The sequence below is a fragment of the Littorina saxatilis genome, linkage group LG10 (assembly GCF_037325665.1).
Source record: "Littorina saxatilis isolate snail1 linkage group LG10, US_GU_Lsax_2.0, whole genome shotgun sequence".
NCBI classification, from domain to species: Eukaryota; Metazoa; Mollusca; class Gastropoda; order Littorinimorpha; family Littorinidae; genus Littorina; species Littorina saxatilis.
In genome coordinates, this window is record NC_090254.1 from 15,840,321 (window position 1) to 15,864,283 (window position 23,963).

Consider the following 23,963-nt stretch of genomic DNA (forward strand, 5'->3'; position numbering starts at 1 on the left):
CGGAATTTGTCTAGATTTTCAGAAACTTTAATGTACTGTTGTTCTTGTGAACTTGCATGAGGGTCCCTGACACGGGAAAGAGTTGTAAATATATTCACATTCCGAAAATAATGTGTTGTACATTTTTTAAGAGGAACATTTAAAAACAAAAAATCAAATAAAAAAATTAAAATTCCTCCTTAAAAGAGGAAGATTTCATGTGGGATCTACGTTTGAAACAATGACTTTAGCAGCTGACCTGTTGTTGACCACTACAGTGTCCTGGTACAGGCGGTCAAACAAGCAGATCTTGAGGTCCACCGTCTGTCTCTCCATCCACACCGGGACGTCAATGGCGTTGGCCATGGTGCGCACAGACAGCTGCAAAACACAGAAATATTGTGACATGTATGACTATCGTGGAAACCCCCTTTTAAGACCCCCCAAAAGAGGACGCTGGTTCCCTCCCCTACTTGCAGCTGTGGTCTCGAGGATCAAACCACAGACCACCTCCTCAAGAGATGCGCCATCTTAGAAAGTCTAAGGAAAACTGTGTGGCCAACTGCAGCCCCCCTCCGCTGCCAGCTGTATGGAGGAAAGGAGGGCGGTGGTGAAGACTGCATCAGTTGTCTTGCTGTCCGGTCAAACAGTATAGATGTGTGATTGACAGGAAGAAGAAGAAGAAGAAGAAGAAGACCCCCCAATTTAAGACGTTCTGTTCAAAACCTTTGTAAAATTACCCCCATTTTAAGACTCCCTCCCTTTTTAAGACCTGATTTTCTCAGATTGTTGGAGGTCTTAAAAGGGGGGTTCCACTGTATCCTGGTGCCTGTTATGAAAAAACATCCTCAGCTGACCAAATGTGTCCCCTTGACACTGTATTACTCACAAGTACTTCACTAATGCAATGTAAAACTTGCTGAGCAAACATCCCTTTTGCATAACTCCATAACAGACAGACCCAATGCAAGACATGTACACACAAAATATAAAGACAGACTCCTATGCATGAGCACTTATGCAGACACTCAGACGCAAACACAGACGAACACACACACACACACACACACACACACATGCACACACACACACGCACTCACACACAATCACATGCACACACACACACACACACACACACACACACACACACACACACACACACACACACACACACACACACACAAACATAGAAGGACTGGTAAATAACTAAACTCAGACTACATGACTGGACACCCACTTCCACCAATGCTCACCCCTTCAGACAGAGGGTCGGCGAAAGTGACGAGGAATTCGGAGTCAACTTTGCCAGGGATGGTAGGTTGCCAGATGATGTCGAGACGCACAGAACTGAAGGGACCTATCTCCCCTGTTACCAGTGGACCCATGCGCATCCCGTCAAGGTTGTAGTCGTCAACCTCACTCACAGCAAGGTCAGGGGAAATGGCTGAAATCACAACATGAACCGGAGAGTTCAAGAATTCTAGAATAGAATGGGTTTATCTTAGCCTTTAACATCATACTTTTCAACCGTAACAGCAACAGATAATACTCCATCAACGGACAGCTGTGTAACTTTTACACAGGCAGGACCCGAAAGGTAGAGACACAACGAGAGGAAGAAACAGAGAGACAAAGAAGAGAAGAAAGTCCCGAAAATGTACTCTTCTCTTCTTCGTTCATGGGCTGAAACTCCCAAGTTCACTCATGTTTTTGCACGAGAGGATTGTTACGTGTATAGCCGTTTTGACCCTGCCATTCAGGCAGCCATACGCCGATTCCAGGTGAAAGAATGTCTGCAAAATGTACAACTTCGGGGCGGGGATGTAGCTCAGTCGGTAGCGCGCTGGATTTGTATCCAGTTGGCCGCTGTCAGCGTGAGTTCGTCCCCACGTTTCGGCGAGAGATTTATTTCTCAGAGTCAACTTTGTGTGCAGACTCTCCTCGGTGTCCGAACACCCCCCGTGTGTACACGCAAGCACAAGACCAAGTGCACACGAAAAAGATCCTGTAATCCATGTCAGAGTTCGGTGGGTTATAGAAACACGAAAATACCCAGCATGCTTCCTCCGAAAACGACGTATGGCTGCCTCAATGGCGGGGTAAAAAACGGTCATACACGTACAATTCCACTCGTGCAAAAAACACGAGTGTACGTGGGAGTTTCAGCCCACGAACGCAGAAGAAGAAGAAGTACAACTCCACTGACCGTCACCCAGTTCTTGGTCAGCTTTCTGCTCACTGCCCCCAGGGCGGTCTGTGGGGACATCCATGGTTGCCAATCCCAGGTCCGTTATTTCGCTGCCCTCCGCTTGCTGCGAGTCGCTCAGACCTCCCTCCCCTGGCGCTTCTGGGATTTTCTGTAAGTCTGCAAAAAAAGTAAATGGTTTGACCATAAAGCATGTCAGGCACCACACTGTATCAAAACAAAACTAATGTGACCCTCCACCACGGAATGAGTAGCATGTCACCTTTGCATGATTTTCATATTTTTACATTTTCCTAAAGAGTTTTTAATGCTCTATCTTGTGGTGAAAACCGTTTTAGAAAAGAGCAAACAAATTTTGAGTTATAAGCCTGTGACTAAGGTGACCCTCACACTGTTACCAGACACCCCCCGCACTTATAATTTTTTTATTAAGCCCAGCGCAGAACCGTGCGAGGTGACATGCGACTCATTCCGTGGTGGAGGGTCACAAATGTCCTCTAATAATGATGAACCTTGGGATATATTTAAGCTGCATGAACACGAAAATGACTTTAAATGTAATAGCTGGATTATAATTAAGTCACCCAAATGCAGATGAAAAATCTACTTTTGTATTTGGCATCAATATACATGTACATGTACCACCTTTTTCTAGCCTCGTTAATTTAGCAATATGGACCATCCTAGAATTATCCAAGCCCTACACTGCCGAACTAAAACGAATGCATTTAACTTTTGGACAGTCAGTCAGTTGGTTAGTCAGACAGTTGATGATTTGATACTGAATGTGTACACTACATTGGGGTGTGCACGTTAAAGATCCCACGATTGACAAAAGGCTCTTTCCTGGCAAAATTGTATAGGCATAGATAAAAATGTCCACCAAAATACCCGTGTGACTTGGAATAATAGGCCGTGAAAAGTAGGATATGCGCCGAAATGGCTGCGATCTGCTGGCCGATGTGAATGCGTGATGTATTGTGTAAAAAAATTCCATCTCACACGGCATAAATAAATCCCTGCGCCTTGAATATGTGCGCGATATAAATTGCATAAAATAAAAATAACAAAATAACAAAATAAATCCCTGCGCTTAGAACTGTACCCACGGAATACGCGCGATATAAGCCTTATATTGATTGATTGATTGAATCCCGTGACTGTAAACACTGTTGCAATACCGTTGAACACCCTTTTACAACCTCCACAAATCTGAGAAAATCAGGTCTTTGAGTGAAGAAGGAGTGAGCCTTAAATTGGATGTAAATTTACAGAGGTTGTGAACAGAAAATCTGAAAATATAGGGTCTTAAAAGGGAGGGAGTCTTTAATCGGGGGGGGGGGGGGGGGGGATCTTAAAAGGAGGGTTTCACTGCACTTCGAAGCTGCAGTAATTAAAAAGCTCCATAAGGCCAACAACAAAAAAGTCTGTTTACGGTATCCCAACCGACCCTATTTTTTCGCGCGACCCTAGACATTTTTTGGCATTTGGGGAGACAAAAAAATAAAAAAAATAAAAAAAATAAAAAAAGTCTGTTTTTTTGCAAAATAACTTGAAAATATGTTTTTTTGGAAAAAAAAATATAAATAAAAAAAATCCCGACCTACCGACCCTATTCTTTTTGCCTATGTTACCGTAAACAGACTATATTTTTTTTGTTGGCCTTATCATTATCCTCCCTGCAGCTTAAAATATGGTACAGTGGAACCCCCCTTTTAAGACCTCAAAATCTGACAAAATCCGTCTTAAAAAGGAGGGAGTCTTAAAATGGGGGTACATTTACAGAGGATATGAATAGGAAATCCAAAAAACTAAGGTCTTAAAATGGAGGAAGTTTTAAATTGGGGGGTCTTAAAAGGGGGGTTCCACTGTATAAACTTATTCTGATGGTAAAGTTTTAACTGACCATCCTGTGATCGCTTCTTCAAGTCGCCAGGCTTCTCAATGGTCGATCCTCCTTGCTTGGATTTCTCTGTGGGCTTGTCTGTCACCATTTCAGAATCTGGGCTGACACCTCGCATGGACTCTGTGGTCTGTAATAGGTAAAAGTTGATTGCATCAAACACAGATGCAGTGGCATAGACGTAGGTCAGCAAACCTTGCCAGTCAACCAGCTAAATATAAGTACATGTACACATGGTTTAAACAAAACTGCAATTTCTCCATGTGAGATAATAAAGTTAATTTGATTTGATTTGATTTGACTTAATCAACTTTTGTGTCGTGATATATATACAATATTTAACATTTAGGATCCGAACTCAAGCATAAAGCTTATATTAACGAATATCGAATCCATGTACATATGGAAGTAACCGGACTGAATGTCTAACAGGCAGATCACCGGTGTTGTCCAAGCTTACATCATCACAGACTGTGCAGTAACCAGAACATAAAGTAGAAATATAAAACTCACCAGTCGATCGAGAGAGGTTGCAGCTGTTGTCAAAGTCCTCTGTTTCATGCCTGCGCAATAACAAAAACTAAATTCTCATTAATATATGTTATGACACAGAAAATAGCACAATGGTTACTGTGAACACCAGCAGAGTTGGTTCTCAATTTATATTCCTTGGTAGAGATATATTCCTTCCTATTAAACTGTCATCATTATCATTTAATAATCAACTTTAAAACAACACACACAGACAAAATTCATACAAGTGAGAGAGGGGGGGGAGAGAGGGGGGGAGAGAGGGGGGGAGAGAGGGGGGGGAGAGAGGGGGGGAAGAGAGAGGGGGGGGGAGAGAGGGGAATTCTTGTCATCAAGAGTTGAAGACATCATTCCCAAATCAAATTGGCATCAGAAAAGTGCCCTGTCAAAAAAATCAGCCCATATTGCTACCTTTTCCTTGCCTTTTCATTGGTTGAACATTGACTTACCTGTGACTTTGAAGAAGTCAAACTTTGTGCCAAGCGCCCCTCTATTGGAGAGAGTGAAGGAACGCTTCATCATTTCGCCGATGACTGTTGTCCCAAAGTCTATCATGTTGACATCCAGTTGCAGCTGAGGACAATATCAAACAGTATTGGTATTAGGCTAATGACCAAAGAATGACCGGCACGGTTGGCCTAGTGGTAAGGCGTCCGCCCCGTGATCGGGATGTCGTGGGTTCGATCCCCGGCCGGGTCATACCTAAGACTTTAAAATTGGCAATCTAGTGGCTGCTCCGCCTGGCGTCTGGCATTATGGGGTTAGTGCTAGGACTGGTTGGTCCGGTGTCAGAATAATGTGACTGGGTGAGACATGAAGCCTGTGCTGCGACTTTTGTCTTGTGTGTGGCGCACGTTAAATGTCAAAGCAGCACCGCCCTGATATGGCCCTTCGTGGTAGACTGGGCGTTAAGGAAACAAACAAACCAAAGAATGTATAACAACAATAAAGAAATACAGTGGAACCCCCGTTTTAAGACCCCTAATCAGAGACTTCCTCTGTATGCTTACCCTGTTTTCTCAGACTTTTTGCTCATAACCTCTGTAAATGTACCCCCATTTTTAAGACCTGATTTTCTCAGATTTTTGGAGGTCTTAAAAGGGGGGTTCCACTGTACCATGCCTGAAGTGGCAATCGACAATTCTGCTGATAAATCCATCACTCATTGACAAGCCATTAGGAACACACAAAACTCAAACTCACATCACATTTCTTGGTGGTGCAGTGTAGAGGGATACTGAAAGGGCCCGTCTGGGACAGGAAGTTGACCTCTCCAATCAGGTCCTCGTTGATCTGTTGATGAAAATAATCATTACAATCACGAACAATGACATTACACAGCGTCTTTAACACTTTCTACCCCACCTATGTTGACCAAGGTGTTTTTGGCCGAGACCAGCAGGTCACTCAGAATTGTAGTACAGCAGTCCCTGCAATGTACGGCCCCCGGCGTGAGCGGACACCTGACATGTACGGACACATTTGCTCGGCACGGAGTGTTTTCCTTCTATATTTGCCCCCCCTTAAACGGACACCTGCAAAACGTGGACGCGGACACTCATTTTCGGTCCCAACAGCAGGTCATACCTCCAATGTACGGACAGACCATCGTCAAATTTTCACCACAACAAAATCGATAACAGAGCAGTCCGGCTCTTGGTACAAAGATCACAGCCGCACTTGCTTCTTTGAAATCCGCCGCATCTCCTCCATCCGTCATCTCCTCACTGAGGATGCCACTAAAACTCTGCTCTGCGCCTTTGTCCTATCCCGACTCGATTATTGCAATTCCATTCTATCTGGCTCTCCCAACTACATCATCGAAAAGCTTCAGCGTGTTCAGAATCATGCCGCCCGCCTCATCTTTCGTTCTTCCAAGCATGACCACATCACCCCTCTTCTTCAAACCCTACACTGGCTGCCTGTTCAACAGAGGATTCAGTTCAAGATCTCCACACTCTGCTTCAGAAACTTTGATCTATCGTCCCCTAGCTATCTTTCTGACCTTCTTGATGTCTACTCCCCCTCTCGCTCCCTAAGATCCTCCGCAGACACCCGCCTTTTTAGGATACCATCAGCACGCACCAAAACATATGGCCAGCGCACCTTCTCCTACCAGGCCCCATCCATCTGGAACCAACTCCCGCATTCACTCAGGCACTCTACATCTATGCAATCATTCAAAACCTCACTCAAAACACACCTCTTCCCTCACTAGTCCGTTAATGACCACACATCACCCTCTCCTGCTGGTCCTTGATCTGTCTCTTTCTTTCTCCTTCTTCTTCCCTTTCCAGCTCTATTCTTCTTCTCTCAACAAACTTTATGTATCCAATACTTTATTTATTTATTTATGACTGTTTTTCCCGTCTAGAATGCATGTGCCTGTAGTTGGTATGAGTGAGTGCGTCGCGTTCTCGCTGTGCGCCTGTCTGCGAGTGTATGAGTCCTTGTCGATTTGTGTTTCGTATAATGTTCACTATGTATTTTATATTTTGTAAGCGCCTAGGGCTATATTTAGATTAGGCGCACAAATGTTCATAATAATAATAATAATAATAATGGTGTGATGACAGTCACTGATAACTTGAGTGCACGTGTACCCATCGTGTGTCTGTGTGTAACCTCTTTCATTGACAAGATACTCTTGTTTCCCCTCAGCCTTGACCAGTGAGTCGGTTGCCTAATCTATGAACCCTTCAGTTGTCTTGCTTTGTCAAAAGTTTTACACAGTCAACTGGTTTTGCTCTGAGTGAACAGTGCAGCTGGCCTCTCTGGCCACAGCCCCCAACAGTACATGGCTGGAGGGAGTGAGAGAGAGAAAGGGGGGGGGGAGGGGGTGGAGGGTTAGCTGGCTAAACTCTGTGGGGTGTCCGGTGTCACCGCATGTCAGCAGGAAGAGCATTGGAGAGAAATAGAGAGGTGTACACTTCCACACAATTTCCAAGCATCAGTTGTCACGGCTTGGGGTAGGCATTAGTGAGGGAGAGTGGGAGCTGTGTTATGTACAGTGTATTTCCGACTGAAGAGTGAAAAGTCACTGCCATGCCACATGATCGGCATGCAGTCAATAAAGCCAGACAAGAAACAAATAAATTACTTGATTATGACATGCAGCTCTATCTGCTGCTATTTATTCGAAAATTTTTAATTAAATTTTGATTTAATATAATATACTTACCCAATTCTTATGAATGCATTGACTTTAGTCCCACATGCTAGATGTCGAAAAACCTCTCAAATTACCTGCCCTTAGTAGGGTGGTAACCAAGCTAAAAGCGACGCCATAGCCGTTGCTATGGCCTGACCTTGCTCAGTTACCCATAACACCCTGCGCACCACGCGAGCGCCAGCATCCGTAATAATCATTCGAGACTATTAGTCAAACAAACCCCCAAGGACATAATCCAGCGGGGACGGATGGGAGGGTATTAACTATAAGAATTGGGTAAGTATATTATATTAAATCAAAATTTAATTAAAAATTTTCGATTTAATCACATATTCTTACTCCAATTCTTATGAATGCAGATTCCTCCTAAAGGTGGAGGGAACCTACTTATGTCCTTGTAAGAACCTGCCCTGCAGCAACTAAAACCAGCAATGAACTGGAGCCATCTAGCCGCGTGCAGGAGATATCCCGAAGATAGAAACCGATGAACACATCATCTGATCTCCAGTAAGCCGTTTGCAAAGCTTCGCCTAGGCGACCAGAACGCAACACGGCAATAAAAGAAGCACAAAATCTGTACCCGAGCTGTTGGCAAACCTCGCATAGGCGAGAGGAACACCACAGGCCAGAGAAGAACACCAGACTCCCGAACGCCTGAAAAGGAATAGAGGGAGGACTGAACGCCCCCCCCCCCTGTTCGGAACGTACCACTCATAGGACTGTCCTATGAATGTAGCAGAGCCCCTAGAGAGAGACAAATAAAAGACGTCTCTTTCGCTCCATTGTAAAGAAATAAGAACCTGAGCTAAAGCTCGTGGTTCCAAAAGACAGTAACGTCAAAAAAGGGATTAAAAAAGTCCAACCAGACAGTTAGAAAATCCGAATCTCCCAGAGCGAAAATCCTCCCAAGAGGAGGGAATCAAACACCAGAGGATATTGACCAGGTTTCTGAAACCCCAAAACCTGGCCAAAAACCGTGAACAAACGGAACCAAAAGCCCTAAGGCTACATCCTCTGGCAAACCCCAAAAACGCATGCGCCTCACTGCCCTATAGGGCTGAGGCCCAGAGTAAGTAGAACAAAGTCCCACGCGCTAAACAAGGGGGAGCCTCTAAACCTCGTAAAACAAGGTCCCTTGATCATGCCGACAAGAGCGCCATGAGCAACAGAAGAGAGGCCTATTTGTTTCAAAACAGCTGAGATAGCCGAGAAGCCGGAACCTCAAAGAAGAGGCCCAGCTGCCCAAAGCCAAAAACTGAAACAGAGGTGAAAAACCACCTGGCTTGAGAGAGGGGCGCTAAGGAGTTGCACCCACCCTCTAAATCCCCAATTGGCCAAGGAGGCCAAAAAAGGAGCATACACAGATAAAGTGGAGGAAATATATGCTTCGTTCCCAAAGACCAGAGTCAGAACCCATGATCTAAAACACAAACAGCACGCCTCCAGACCCGTCAGAAGATGGGCCAACCCCTGTGCAAGCCCTGAAAGGACCTGTTGAGCGAGTCGGCCAGATCGCAGAGCTGGCCGGGGAGAAATTCCCCTGAGAAAATGATTTAGTGTGAAACTCAATCAGAATCCCCTATACTCTGTCTGACAGGGAGCGAGAACTTGCTCACCCCAGCTAGTTCACATAAGAAGCAACAGAAGAATTGCCCGAATGCAACAGGCCATGCCTGTAAATAGCAAAAAAGGAAAGGCTAGTAGACTAAGAGCCACTGCTCCTAACCTCAGGCAAAAGAGAAGCCCAAGGATTTGCGTCTACATCACAGCCTCAAGACTGCAATTGCCAGTGCAGGACCCATCTAGACGAAAACGCATCCATAAAGCGGTCTAAGTCCAGGGGGAAACAGAGCTAGGGAAAAAAGTCCCCTGAGCGATCCAAAAGGATTCCAGCCACCTCCCCTAGTGGAGGAACCCACTCTGGAGGAGGACCCTCATGTCCCAGACCTGAGAGGCCGAACCCCCCAAAAAACTTGAGGAAAGACTAGAGGGCCAGCATAGCTATCGATACCGTCCGACCGAAGATCGGGTCTAAAGACCCCGCAGAGGCCTGCTCTCGTGCCCGTCTGGCAGTGAAAAGAGCTTATAGCCTCCCTATTCCCTCTTGAGTGAAGAATAAACCTTCCAAGAGACAAAGTCGAACAGCATGCCCAGGTAAAAAACCTGGGATAAGGACAGCTCGGAATTTTGCCTGGTTACTGAGAGCACCAGGCAAAAAGCCTGGTTCAACACCAAAAGAAAGTGCAGCTGACAAGCTGATTGACCTTGAAAAAGCTCAACCAGCCCCCGAGATAGTCCAGAGACCAACACCCCCAGAAACCGAGCCCTTTCCTGTGTGCAGAAACGCAGAAGGAAAGCTCATGTGAGAGCACCGAGGAAAATCTCAGCCAAAGCTGAAAGCTCTAGCCCATGCCGACCCACCTCCCGCAGAGAGGGAGGCGACACTGAACCAAAACACCCCTTTGTAACCGGGAGCGCATAAATGCGCTGCCAGAGGTCCACGAAGGAAGGGAAAGATTCCAGCTATTGAGTAGGTCTTAACAACCCCCGAAAAAGCCTGACCCTTGCTTCCTGCAACCAGCATGAAATCAAACCCCTTGTAAAGGAAGGAGATCACACCAAGCAAAAACAGTGTGGGCCTAAAACGTCACCGAGAAACTTCTCCGCTCAGTGACGACCCTAGCCCAAGCTGCCAGCAGCCTGGCTAAAGCCTTATCCAAGGCATCCTCCCTAACCCAAAAGAGCGATCAGGGAGGATAAGATTGCCTATAAGAAAGCACAGAAGAGAGTCTCAGCCAAAGCAGAAAACTCCAAACCATGCCATCCTAGCTCCTCCAGAGAGGAGAGGGAGGAGTAACATCATAAAACCTCCATGTTCCCTGTGGTCTGTAAGCGAAGCCAGAAACTAGCCCCTGGCAATAAAAAGTGCGGATCAGACCCTGAGCCTGAAAATTCCCTGCTATCTTCTTCCGCACTAAAAGTGAGGATGAAGCAGCCTGAAACCCCGAAGCCAGCAGTCCCCTGCGTAAAAAGCAGCGGGAAAGGTGTAGGATGAAGACCACTATCCTAAGGTGCGGAACAAGCCAAAAGTGTGGCATGAGGTAGGCAATCACCGGAGACTCAGCAAATGAAACAAATTGCGAGAAAGCCTGTGAAAACCCAAAGCCATCCCGGAAGAGGAAGGAAGAGAGACACCCCCAACCTATCCGGGACAAAGTAAACTGCAACAGCAGCCGCTCTATGTATGGGAAGCCTACAACCAGTAGGCAACCCTATACACTCCCCCTCCTCCAACAAGGAGTCCGAACCTAACCACCAGTTGTGTAAAACACAAAAGGAGGGGAGACCGGGGAGGTCGCGCACTAAATACTCCTGCCGATAACACCGCCAAGAGTGTGGATGAAAAGCGTGATCAGTCTCTGACTGCCAACCCAAAACCGCCCACCTGAACAAGAGGTGGGGGGAAGAGGGGTTGGTAACTGGCACAGATCTCTGCCGAGAAGGAGATAGAGTGGAGAAACAAGACAAAGCCGGGCCCGGCGCATCTTACCCCACCCACTGTGCGAGAGAAGCATCCCAGTGCTAAGAACCAGACTACCTAGTTTGAACCACAACTCACCCCAAGTGGGGAGGGGGTGGTCCAGCACAGCCGCAACCCCTAGAGGGGGCAAGGACTGAAACAGAGAAACGGCCGTAAACGGCCGATCCTCGCTCGTCCACCTGCCAAAGTCAAGTAGCCCTATCACTCACCCACCCCTAGGAGGGGGGGGGGGGGGGTGACCTATGCTGGTTAAGGACAATGACCACTGGCCAGGTGATACTATAGCCGAGTCCCCGCAGACCAATGTGAATACAAAGAATGGGAGACTGGAGAGAAAGAGTATATTCTGTCTCCGCCTGTCCCAGGTAGACAGCCGGCACAGCCCGTGCAGAGAACAAAACGGAGCAAAGCTCATTGTTCCCTGACCACTGTGCGAGACACCCTGCCGAGAACAAAAGAGAGTCAAGCTCATTGTTCCGCGACCGCTACCCGCGACGAGCGCGGGCAGCTAACACAGCCACCTGTCCCAAATGGAGCAGAGAAGGAGTATGTAACGTAGCCTGGAAAGCCGTACATAGCACCCCCGCTGTGTAGAAAGGCCTCGATAGAGGAGAAGAACGATTGTCAGGCTAGGACCATAGAGGCCAGACTGTGAAGACAGTCTAACAGCGCCCACCCCGTCCAACCCAGATGGAGGGAAAGGGTGGACCCGCGACAAGCGCGGGTAGCTAACACAGCCACCTGTCCCAAAAGGAGCAGAGAAGGAGTATGTAACGTAGCCTGGAAAGCCGTACATAGCACCCCCGCTGTGTAGAAAGGCCTGAGCCACTCCATGCCCCAGATGGGGAGGGGGGTGGCTCGTCACAGCAGTAAGAGCGAAGGAGAGAGACGAACCGAGCAACGGCCGACCCCCCTCCGTCCACCTGCCGTAGTCCTATAGCCCACCGCCCGCCCACCCCGATAGGGGAGGCGAACGATTGTCGGGCCAGGACAATTGAGGCACAGACTGTGAAGACAGTCCAACAGCGCCCACCCCGTCCAACTCAGAGGGAGGGAAAGGGTGGAACGCTACTCCAGCCCCCACCCGATCCCGCCCGGTGGGCGGGAAAGAGTGGGCCACTGATACCCCCCCCACCCTGCCCCAAATGGAGCAGAGAAGGGGTTTGTAACGTAGCCTGGAAAGCCGCCACCCGAACGCGCCCGGGGGGCGGGAAAGGGTGGGAAGCTAACACGGCCCCCTGCCCGCAAAGGGCAGAGTGGGACAAGCCCTGGCCGTGACTTACCGTGCCCCCCCACTCCCCCTTCCTCACGGTAAGGGGGCTGCCTGACCGACCCAGCAGTGCTGTTTAAAAGCAAGCCGAGCGGCCAAAGCAGGCGGGGAGCTGGCCCCCTCTCCTAAAGGAGAGAGTGCTCGCGAACAACCCAGTCTACCCGTGGCAGAAAGGACTGAACCGAACTGGCCGTTTGCACCAGGCGACGGTGCGACGCAGGAGCGCCCCCCCTATCCCCCCCCATTGGCGGGGGGCTGCGTAACACACTGTGAAGTACCGGCGGTAATCAGAGTGGTTAAACGCAGGCAGGGAGCAGGCCCCCCCTCCTAAAGGAAGGGGTGCTCGAGAACAGCCCAGAGCCACCAGAGGCAAAAAACGGGCTGAACCGAACAGGCCATTTGCACTTGACCACAGTGCGAAGCTGACAAACGGGAGGGCGGGAACCGCCGATCGTGCCTGAAACAGCTGAAAATACAGACCAAAACATCGTTAAGTCCCCCCAAAAGGAGGACATTGACTGATTCCTCTTACTCAGAGAAAGGGGAAAGAATAGCCACACGGCCACCCCCCCCCCCCCCCATCAGTCGCACCGACGACGATCCAACAAAAAGTCTATAAGGAGCCTAAAGGCTGATTAACCCCAACAGGGGAAGCGAGCTGTGAAAGAACTGAACCCGCCCTCGAAGGGATAGGAACATAAAAAGAAGTGCTGTTTGACGGATCTACGACCCGCATAATAGGCAAATCAAAGTTCTTAGGCTACTCTTAGGTATAGTTTTCTAAACCAGGCTAAGAGCCTTGTCACCTTCCAGTCTCGCGCCAAGATTAGCTTTGTTGTCGGCCATTTTAAGACCGGCGAAAAACAGTCACCCAGAACAAAAAACTTCTGCGTGCGTGTTCAACACAAAGCTATCAACATTTATACCAAACATACACAGGAAAGATCTCACCAAAAGGTAGGCGGACAGGTAGACCCCCAAGAACCGGCTAGTCTCAAGGACGAGCAGGCATGTGAAGGCCAAAAGTGAGAGCGAAATTCGGACACGTCCACCGTGTGTTGTCGAAAGTCGAGAATGATTATTACGGATGCTGGCGCTCGCGTGGTGCGCAGGGTGTTATGGGTAACTGAGCAAGGTCAGGCCATAGCAACGGCTATGGCGTCGCTTTTAGCTTGGTTACCACCCTACTAAGGGCAGGTAATTTGAGAGGTTTTTCGACATCTAGCATGTGGGACTAAAGTCAATGCATTCATAAGAATTGGAGTAAGAATATGTGATTAAATCAAACTGGTTTTCAAGCTTATTCTTGCAAAGCATCTGCACACGCTCCTCTGTGCTGTGTTTGTGTGGCTGCTTTCGTATGTCAGTGCATGGTGAGTGTGTTCACTGCCTTGAGGATTTATTTTATCTCTTCTTTTCAACACTTTTCATACAAATCCTTTTTACAGAACGTTTAAAGAAGTATTATGAGTTTATTGTTATTGTTTAGTAGCCACAAGAAGTGATTAGCATAGACTCAATCCTGTTGTTTGTGTGTCTCTGTGTGAGTGTATGGGGGAGGGGGTGGTGTGGTCACCCCTCCCGTGACCGGACACCTGCAATGTACGGACAGTTTTGCTATGGCCCAAAGGTGTCCGTTCATGAGAGGGACTGCTGTAACTGTGTAGAAACTGTGTATCAACATGCTGGAATGCAGGCATTTGATCGACGTTACAGTAAGCGACTGAAGCCAACAGTCTGAGCGGATATATCCGTACCTGGTCAGATAGAGCCATATGAGTGGGTACGGATATATCTGTACCTGGGAGACAATGAGTTAAGGACATTATTATTTCACTTAGCTTAAAGGGCATGACAGTTCTGTCTCTTCATTACTTGTGTTGCAAATATCAAATCAAAGTACACTTTGTTTACCTTTTTAATATATTTTTTTAGATGATATCTTTTTTTATGATAATGGAAATAACTAGCAATTAAGTTGTATATTTGCTACTGGTGGAACAGGTACTGGTTTCAGCTAGAATTTCAGGACAATTTTTTCTACTGGGAAATTTTTTTTAAATGTGCCACACGTTTCAAGTAAACTTAATACATGTATCAAGCCACAGAGCAGTGACAATTTTGTATTAAAGGCATTGATACCAACAGTTCTTGTCATGGTATTCCACAACAGCAATGTGTCAGCAATACCTACCATGGGTTTGAAGGTGACCATCATCTCACAGGTCATACCAGCAGACATCTGACCTGGCGGGTTGAACCTGAAAAACCACAAATATCAGAATCAAGGTAAGAATTCTTGACATGAGTGTGTTTAACACTGGCGCTATGGCCGCAAGTTCCTCCTGGAATCCACAGACATCAGTAAGTATCAGCAAGTAAGTCCAGTCAGCAAGTAAGTCCAGTGACAGCCTGGACACAATAATTCATAACCACCACTCTTTAGCTTTCCCTCCCTGGCCTGCCATCACCCCACTCGAGACAACAGGTGCTTCGATCAACTGCCCAGACAATTGGACTTTTGCCTCTGCAAGATGAAACTTTAGAAGTTCAGCAATACTGGCAATGAAAGATGATCTTGGGACCAGCCAAATGTGTCCCTTCATTACAGGTGGCCTGTCATGACAGGTATATTATTATTTTATAGTGGAGTTAAGACACAAAAGGACAACAAAAAGTGTCATTTCATGCGAAATTTTCCCTCACTGAAGGGGCCTTTCATTGCAGGTAAGACTAACACTGTAGGAAGATCAACGTCTTATGATGCCACCAGAGTCTCTGATGCCACCCAGCTAACATGTGACCAGCCCTAACACATCACTCTCAAAAGAGTTTGTAATAGATAGAAGGATAGGAAAAGCTACCTGAAAGATAGGGCCCTATTGGTACAGTGTCTGACTACAGGAATTATTTCATTGTGAATAACTTCTGTTGGCACAACACGGAATTAGATTTCTGACAGGAGTTATGGAGAAAACATGTGACATATTATCTCAGCAGCTTTGCTCTGTGATCATTCAACAAGTTGTTAAAGCCTAAGTAAGTTTTACTTGCACATTGTTTCCCATGAATCAGATTCTCAGCACCACATGATCAAACTGTATTGTAGTGTGTGTGTATGTGTGTGTGTGTGTGTGTGTGTGTGTGTGTGTGTGTGTGTGTGTGTGTGTGTGTGTGTGTGTGTGTGTGTGCGTGTGTGCGTGCGTGCGTGCGTGCGTGCGTGCATGTGTATGCACGCTGTTGCTATGGTACATCGCCCTGAGCTCTGGTGAGAAGGGGTGATTAATAAGTGTTCGTTATCATTATTACTATTAGATGAACTCACTCTATCTTGATGAAGTCCTTGAGTCTCTCGGTGATGTCCAGGTACTTGCAATAGTTGATGGAGTAGGAAACGTTGGTCAGCACAACTCGTTTCTTGTAGGAGCTGCCAACATCAAAATCCTGACAAGACAAGGACAAGTGAATGAGACACATAATAATAATAATAATAAATCACTTTTCTATAGCACAAGTCCCGATTCACAGCTTCAAGCGCTTTACAATTCCAATAAACACCTCACATACACACACACACACACACACACACACACACACACACACACACACACACACACACACACACACACACACACACACACACACACACACACACACACACACACACACACACACACACACACACACATGCCTGCATCATACGTAACATCCAGTTGGATATCTCTAGGTTTATATTGACATGTCCCGTAGCAGCCCGAAGAGACTGTAGATGGTAAGGAGAAGATATTCAGTGGACACTTTGAAAACCAGCACCACAATCTTTTATGTGCATGACCGTTTTTACCCTGTTATTCAGGCAGCCATACTCTGCTTTCGGGGGATGAGTGGGGCCATGCTGGTTTTTGTTTGTTTGTGTTTCTATAACCCACCGAACTCTGACATGGATTACAGGATCTGTTCTGTGTGCACTTGGTCTTGTGCTTGAGTTTACACATGAAGGGGGATAAGGCACTAGCAGGTCTGCAGATAACTTGACCTGGGAGATCAGAAAAATCTCCACCCTTAACCCACCAGGAGCCGCTGGGGTTCGAACCCGCAACTTTCCACATGAGAGGCCAGCATATTATCCACTAGGCCTCTTTGCCCATCACATTCTTCTCCTCAAACCAAACATTCTCTACACAAATATCTACCTTGAAGTGAATGATGTCAGGCTTGCTATAAAATCTCCACCCTTAACCCACCAGGCGCCGCAGGGGTTCGATACCGCAACCTTCCACATGGGAGGCCAGCGTATTATCCACTGGGCCTCTTTGCCCATCACATTCTTTATGCTCTACACAAATACCTACCTTGAAGTGAATGATGTCGGGCTTGCTGTAGAAGGGGCAGCCGCTGAACTCCTTCCCAGCAGCCACCTGCTTGACGATGATTCCCTGGCGGTGTTTTTGCAGGGTCTTCTGCAGAATTTCCTTGTCCATCTTGCTTGACCCAGGAGGTCCGGCGACACTGGCCAGATCCTTGGGCGGCTTGTACGGCTTGTGCTGCTCCCATAAGCCTTCGAACTCCGGCTTGGCCAGGTTCTCTACTTCTGCTTCTGTTGGAAAGAAGAGAAGACATTTGATTTGTAAATAATAGGTAAAATTACAGAGGTTTGTTTGTTTGTTTTGCTTAACGCCCAGCCGACCACGAAGAGCCATATCAGGGCGGTGCTGCTTTGACATATCCCAGTCAGCACGGAGTATTGAGGCAATGTTGTCTCAACATTGGTTTATTGTTGGATATCAAGCTCAGTCTCACAAACGGTGTTTCTTCCATCGCCACACCGCGATCGGCAATCTCTTGCTGCGCCGCGGGCGCAGCTGTCACCGAGTGTTGCTCGATCGAGACAGTAAACGTTGGCTCACAGCGAATTGCGGGCTCGCGCAAGATTGTGATGTCAGACGACTTTCGACGCATGCGCCAATCAAGGAAATCGCCAATCTCTCGTGCAGTCGGTCCCTTCTGCGGGATGGGTTACACCTTGGAGTAGCGTGTTCGGCGGATGGGTCGGGCTGCACGTGAGAGGGGTCCTGTATCGTGCGGCAGTTGTGTGTGTAGGGCCTATTGAGTAAAATATTCCTACGCCTAGATATGTGATTGTTAGCTTTTGCATTCAGTGTAGTCAGTCAGCTTTTGTACACCGGCGCAGCAGCAGCAAAGTTTTTTGCCAGCAAAGCTGGGACATTTTTACTCAGTTCTTTTTACTTCAAAAATTTTATACGCAGCAGTGCAAAATGACTGACAGAGACAGTTCCAAATTCAAGTTTGACAAGTGGGTAAAACAGCTCCCTTCTACGGTGGCAGAAATTTTGGTGGAGGCCGGTTTTGACACGCACATCGCACTGGTAAATGCCACGAGGGCCAGTGTGACTGAACTCAAACTAAAGCCGGGCCACCATGTTGCTACTTTGGCTCTGATACGTGAACTTCAGGGCGACGATGGGCCACTGTCAAGAGAGCAGGCAGCGGCGACATCACCGGCGACGACAGCGGCTACGGCAGCAACGTCCCTCGACGAGTTATTGCAGAGGTCAACGACCGGCACGGGCGCCGCGACGCCGCTGGACGGAGGCCGTGTAGACCTGGATCCTACAGTTTTTCTGAACACACAGCGTGTGTGTGATGGGGTCGGGGGTGTCTGTAGCTTTCCCATTCCTGAATTAAATTGAACCTTAAAAATCGACTCTTTCTACATACACGAAATTATATAAATTTAAGAAGGCTATTAAAATTATACTGCTCATTGATCTGAATACGGTTCTTAAAAATTGAGTGAGACTTGCGTGTGTGCTTGATAGTATATTTGAAGGTGTGTTTTCTGGAATATTGTATGTGTATTTGAAATGTTACATGCTTGTGGTTATATGCGTGCATGTGTGAGGCCTCGTGAGTATGTACGGGTTTGTGTGTTGGTGTGTGTGTGTGTGTGTGTGAACGTCGCTAAAGTACTGACGCCTTCCCTGTCAATTATTTGTTATATTTTTCACCACGTGTTGTCCATAGTATGAATGAATTCTTGACACACACATTCAACTTTTCAAATGCCGGATGCAAATGCAACACATTTGAAATAGTTTTAATCTTAAAGAGTATGTGAATAGGTTTTAAAAGTTATATAAAATTCTAGGGGCAATATTGGTGCAATGTTGTGATAGTGTTGATAGTATTTGTTTTCATTGACATGCTCACAATTAATCCTGTGAAAAAAGTTCATTTTTGAAAGAACAAAATAGAATGAACTTTTTTCACAGGCTTAATTGTGAGCATGTCAATGAAAACAAATACTGTCAACGCTATCACCATATTGCCCCAACATTGTCTCAACATTGAAATTCAACATTGTTCCAACATTGAAATCCAACATTGATCCAACATTGAAATCCAACATTGTTCCAACATTGAAATCCAACATTGATCCATCATTGAAATCCAACATTGTTCCAACATTGAAGTCCAACATTGATCCAACATTGAAATCCAACATTGCCTCAATATTGCAAAAATTTGCACTTCCAATGTTGATCCAATTGGGGCAATGTTGATGTGCTGACTGGGATAACGTGCGCCACACACAAGACAGAAGTCGCAGCACAGGCTTCATGTCTCACCTAGTCACATTATTCTGACACCGGACCAACCAGTCCTAGCACTAACCCCATAATGCCAGACGCCAGGCGGAGCAGCCACTAGATTGCCAATTTTAGAGTCTTAGGTATGACCCGGCCGGGGTTCGAACCCACGACCTCCCGATCACGGGGCGGACGCCTTACCACTAGGCCAACCGTGCCGGTCAATTACAGAGGTTATGAATACAAAATCTGAAGGTCTTAAAAATGGGGAAGTCTCAAATTGTGGAGTCTGAAAAAGGGGGTTAATTCTAATGTATATCTGCCAGGAACTAATATAACAGCCACTACCCTACCTTAACATTCACACTCAGGTTGAAATTGTACATGACTTCTTAATAAAAACCAAGCTGTCATCTATGGGGAATCGTGTAGTTTTGAACATATTGTTCACGGGAACATATAGTAAGAAACGGAAAAAAGGCTGAACAAAGCTATTCATGTGACCGTCCTTATAGGCAAGTTGGAAGACTTTGATATTCTCTTCTCTTTGTCTTTTACTTACCCTTTGTCGCTATCGCCGAGTTCTCTTGCTCCTTTCTGTCACAGCACTCTTTCCCTACCCTTTGTCGCTATCGCCGAGTTCTCTTGCTCCTTTCTGTCACAGCACTCTTTCCCTACCCTTTGTCGCTATCGCCGAGTTCTCTTGCTCCTTTCTGTCACAGCACTCTTTCCCTACCCTTTGTCGCTATCGCCAAGTTCTCTTGCTCCTTTCTGTCACAGCACTCTTTCCCTACCCTTTGTCGCTATCGCCGAGTTCTCTTGCTCCTTTCTGTCACAGCACTCTTTCCCTACCCTTTGTCGCTATCGCCGAGTTCTCTTGCTCCTTTCTGTCACAGCACTCTTTCCCTACCCTTTGTCGCTATCGCCGAGTTCTCTTGCTCCTTTCTGTCACAGCACTCTTTCCCTACCCTTTGTCGCTATCGCCGAGTTCTCTTGCTCCTTTCTGTCACAGCACTCTTTCCCTACCCTTTGTCGCTATCGCCGAGTTCTCTTGCTCCTTTCTGTCACAGCACTCTTTCCCTACCCTTTGTCGCTATCGCCGAGTTCTCTTGCTCCTTTCTGTCACAGCACTCTTTCCCTACCCTTTGTCGCTATCGCCGAGTTCTCTTGCTCCTTTCTGTCACAGCACTCTTTCCCTACCCTTTGTCGCTATCGCCGAGTTCTCTTGCTCCTTTCTGTCACAGCACTCTTTCCCTACCCTTTGTCGCTATCGCCGAGTTCTCTTGCTCCTTTCTGTCACAGCATTCTTTCCCTACCCTTTGTCGCTATCGCCGAGTTCTCTTGCTCCTTTCTGTCACAGCACTCTTTCCCTACCCTTTGTCGCTATCGCCGAGTTCTCTTGCTCCTTTCTGTCACAGCACTCTTTCCCTACCCTTTGTCGCTATCGCCGAGTTCTCTTGCTCCTTTCTGTCACAGCACTCTTTCCCTACCCTTTGTCGCTATCGCCGAGTTCTCTTGCTCCTTTCTGTCACAGCACTCTTTCCCTACCCTTTTTGTGTGTGTGTATTAATAGAAGTATTTGGCCATGAAAGACAGCCATATAAACCTAACAACAAACATACACAAATTGTGACAAAACTAAATCAAGACACATGCATGCGTCCTCCCTCCTCCCCCATCCACCCCACCCCCCAAGGCAAGATAACCTGTACTGACCATCTCGATCTGAGTCACTAGAATCAGTAGAATGACGGCGGGGAAAAGGGTCCTCCACAAAGTCCTTTTCCTCATCCTGTTTTTCGTCTTCATCGGCAGTCACACTTCGCAGCTAAAATGATAGAATTACGTTCATTATAAACATGATAGTAGATAAACTCCTGTGCAACGTTGATTCAAGTACAGTGGTACCTGCGATGCCAGGCCCTGCCCATGAGAGGACACCTCTGAAGAAAGGACACTTTCTGTTGTCCCTTTGTCTATGAGTATGAGCTTCACCAAAATGTACCTGTCGTGACACTGGTCACCTGCAATGTTTGGACTCTTGGCTGATCCAAAGGGTGTCCTTTCGTCGCAGGTACCATTCTACCTCAGATCTGCATTAAAACTGTACCAAGACTCCCAAGATGCCTTAAATCATGTTAAAGGTAAGTCTTTCAGACACCAAGTCCACTAGTTTTTCTCTCTCAAAAGTTTCAGTAATTACCTTTGTTGTTGTACACAGAGCAATTACCTCAATACAAAATCTTGTAATTATTTTGCAAGCACACATGTTAAAGCAAGTCAATGTTTTGAGGTTGTCAAAAAGTTCATGGCTACTAGCACTATCAGACTATGCTTATTCACCAAAATTGAGGAAGGGGTATGTGAGGGGGGGGGGGAGGGGGGGGGGTTGAAAGGAGGAAGAGGGTTGGGAAATAAAAAGAGGGGGGGGGGGGGGAAGGCTATATGGTCTCCCTCAGCATTTTAAGAGATGTCTCTGGGCCGAAATTGTCTTGGGACAAAATGTAGGATCATCTTCTTTGACAGTACATGTAGTCAAATAATCTTTTCCATGTTTAAGCCAAGGCTACGTCTTATACCATCCCCGGCGAAGTCTCAAAGCAAGATCACAAGCAGAAGGCTGCAAGACACAGCGAACCCTTCTATAAACAGCAGACCCCCCCTTTTAAGACCCCAAGAATTCAGACCTTCCTCCTTTCAATACCTTGATTCGTAAGTTTTTGTGTTAAAAGCCTCTGTAAATTTACCTCCATATTATAACTGCATCCTTTTTGAGGCCTAATTATATATTCATAATTTGTTTAGATCTATAAAAGGAAGGTTCATCTGTAACACTATGATTTACCCACCAGAGGTTTAGTGGAAGTGGGACCAGCCCCTGTAGTTCTCTTCACATAGTCCTCAAAGAATTTCACTGGCATGGGCTTCTGAGGCGCAACTCTCTGAAAAAAAAATATATATACAGTAAAATTAAGAAAAAGATATCAGATAAAATTCAGAAAAATGCCCAACACAGATAGACGACTATAAACGTTCCAAAATTCAGAATAAAAAAAACCAAGTATGGTAGGTAATTGGAATGTTTATTATTGACAAAAAAACACTTAATTAAGAAAGACAGAAAATATGGCCAGTCAAGGTAATAAAGAAAACGTTTTTAAAAATAAAAGGCAATGCAGCTGACTATTTGTGTAAGAAAAAAGGCAAATAAATGTAAACTCTATGTGAGGATTAAACATTAAATATGCATAATTTTGTGACCTTTTTACATTTAGTCAAGTATTGTAGGGGGAATCGAGACAAGGGTCGTGGTGTATGTGTGTGTGTGTGTGTGTGTGTGTGTGTGTGTGTATGTGTGTGTGTGTGTGTGTGTGTGTGTGTGTGTGTGTGTGTGTAGAGCGATTCAGAGTAAACTACTCGACCGATCTTTATGAAATTTTACATGAGAGTTTCTGGGTATGATATCCCCAGACGTTTTTTTTCTTTTTTTGGATAAATGTCTTTGATGACGTCATATCCGGCTTTTTGTAAAAGTTGAGTCACACCCTCATTTTTCAAATTGATTGACATTTTTGTAAAGCAATCTTCGACGAAGGCCGGACTTCGATATTGCATTTCAGCTTGGTGGCTTTAAAATTAATTTATGACTTTGGTCATTAAAAATCTGAAAATTGTAATTAAAAATTTGTTTTCATAAAATAATCCAAAATTACGTTCATCTTATTCTTCATCATTTTCTGATTCCAAAAACATATATATATGTTATATTTGGATTAAAAACAAGCTCTGAAAATTGAATATATATAAAAATTATGATCGAAATTAAATTTCCGAAATCGATTTAAAAACAATTTCATCTTATTCCTTGTCGGTTCCTGATTCCAAAAACATAAAGATATGATATTTTTGGATTAAAAACACGCTTAGAAAGTTAAAACGAAGAGAGGCACAGAAAAGCGTGCTATGCAGCACAGCGAAACAACTACCGCGCTAAACAGGCTCGTCAGTTTCACTCCGTTTTGCACAAGCGGCGGACTACGGTCATTGTGAAAAAATGCAGTGCGTTCAGTTTCATTCTGTGAGTTCCACAGCTTGCGACTTCATTTTGTTTTAATGAGGAACTGTTTCAACACAAATTTAATAGTCTTTTGGGTGTATGATCACACACTGACTCATTATTTTCTTCTAATTTTCATTTTCATTACTTTATTGTTCCATCGCTGGGAAATTTGGGTCGCTACCTTCCAGTGGAAAGCTAGCAGCAGCCGAGTCGCACTACCTAGATGTATGCGTGTTTAGGTGTAATCAGCCACCTGCACTTATGGCGGAATGACAGAGGTCTTTTACGTGCCACAGTTGTGACACGGAGGTGGAACATGGATACAGTCTTTGAATCTACACATAAAGACATGGGTGCAAAAACCGGCAAAAGTTGGGGTCCAGCTTTTTATATTTAGTCAAGTTTTGACTAAATATTTTAACATCGAGGGGGAATCGAAACGAGGGTCGTGGTGTATGTGCGTGTGTCTGTCTGTCTGTCTGTCTGTGTGTGTGTGTGTAGAGCGATTCAGACTAAACTACTGGACCGATCTTTATGAAATTTGACATGAGAGTTCCTGGGTATGAAATCCCCGAACGTTTTTTTCATTTTTTTGATAAATGTCTTTGATGACGTCATATCCGGCTTTTCGTGAAAGTTGAGGCGGCACTGTCACGCCCTCATTTTTCAACCAAATTGGTTGAAATTTTG

General features: G+C 45.9%; 1 protein-coding gene across 1 annotated transcript in view; it reads right to left on the bottom strand.

Moving 5' to 3' along the window:
* The window catches only part of LOC138978264 (cilia- and flagella-associated protein 74-like), an 80,317-nt gene that overhangs the window by 38,428 nt on the left and 17,926 nt on the right, over positions 1 to 23,963 (bottom strand). Inside the window, exons 11-22 of the mRNA XM_070350929.1 lie at positions 22,063 to 22,155; positions 20,930 to 21,041; positions 16,955 to 17,199; positions 15,928 to 16,046; positions 14,797 to 14,863; positions 5,823 to 5,912; positions 5,069 to 5,192; positions 4,602 to 4,651; positions 4,092 to 4,218; positions 2,186 to 2,344; positions 1,233 to 1,423; positions 239 to 360 (exon numbers count right to left, since the gene is read on the bottom strand). Of these exons, the coding sequence (XP_070207030.1) occupies positions 239 to 360; positions 1,233 to 1,423; positions 2,186 to 2,344; positions 4,092 to 4,218; positions 4,602 to 4,651; positions 5,069 to 5,192; positions 5,823 to 5,912; positions 14,797 to 14,863; positions 15,928 to 16,046; positions 16,955 to 17,199; positions 20,930 to 21,041; positions 22,063 to 22,155 (1,499 nt within the window). The remainder of the gene's footprint in view (positions 1 to 238; positions 361 to 1,232; positions 1,424 to 2,185; positions 2,345 to 4,091; positions 4,219 to 4,601; positions 4,652 to 5,068; positions 5,193 to 5,822; positions 5,913 to 14,796; positions 14,864 to 15,927; positions 16,047 to 16,954; positions 17,200 to 20,929; positions 21,042 to 22,062; positions 22,156 to 23,963) is intronic.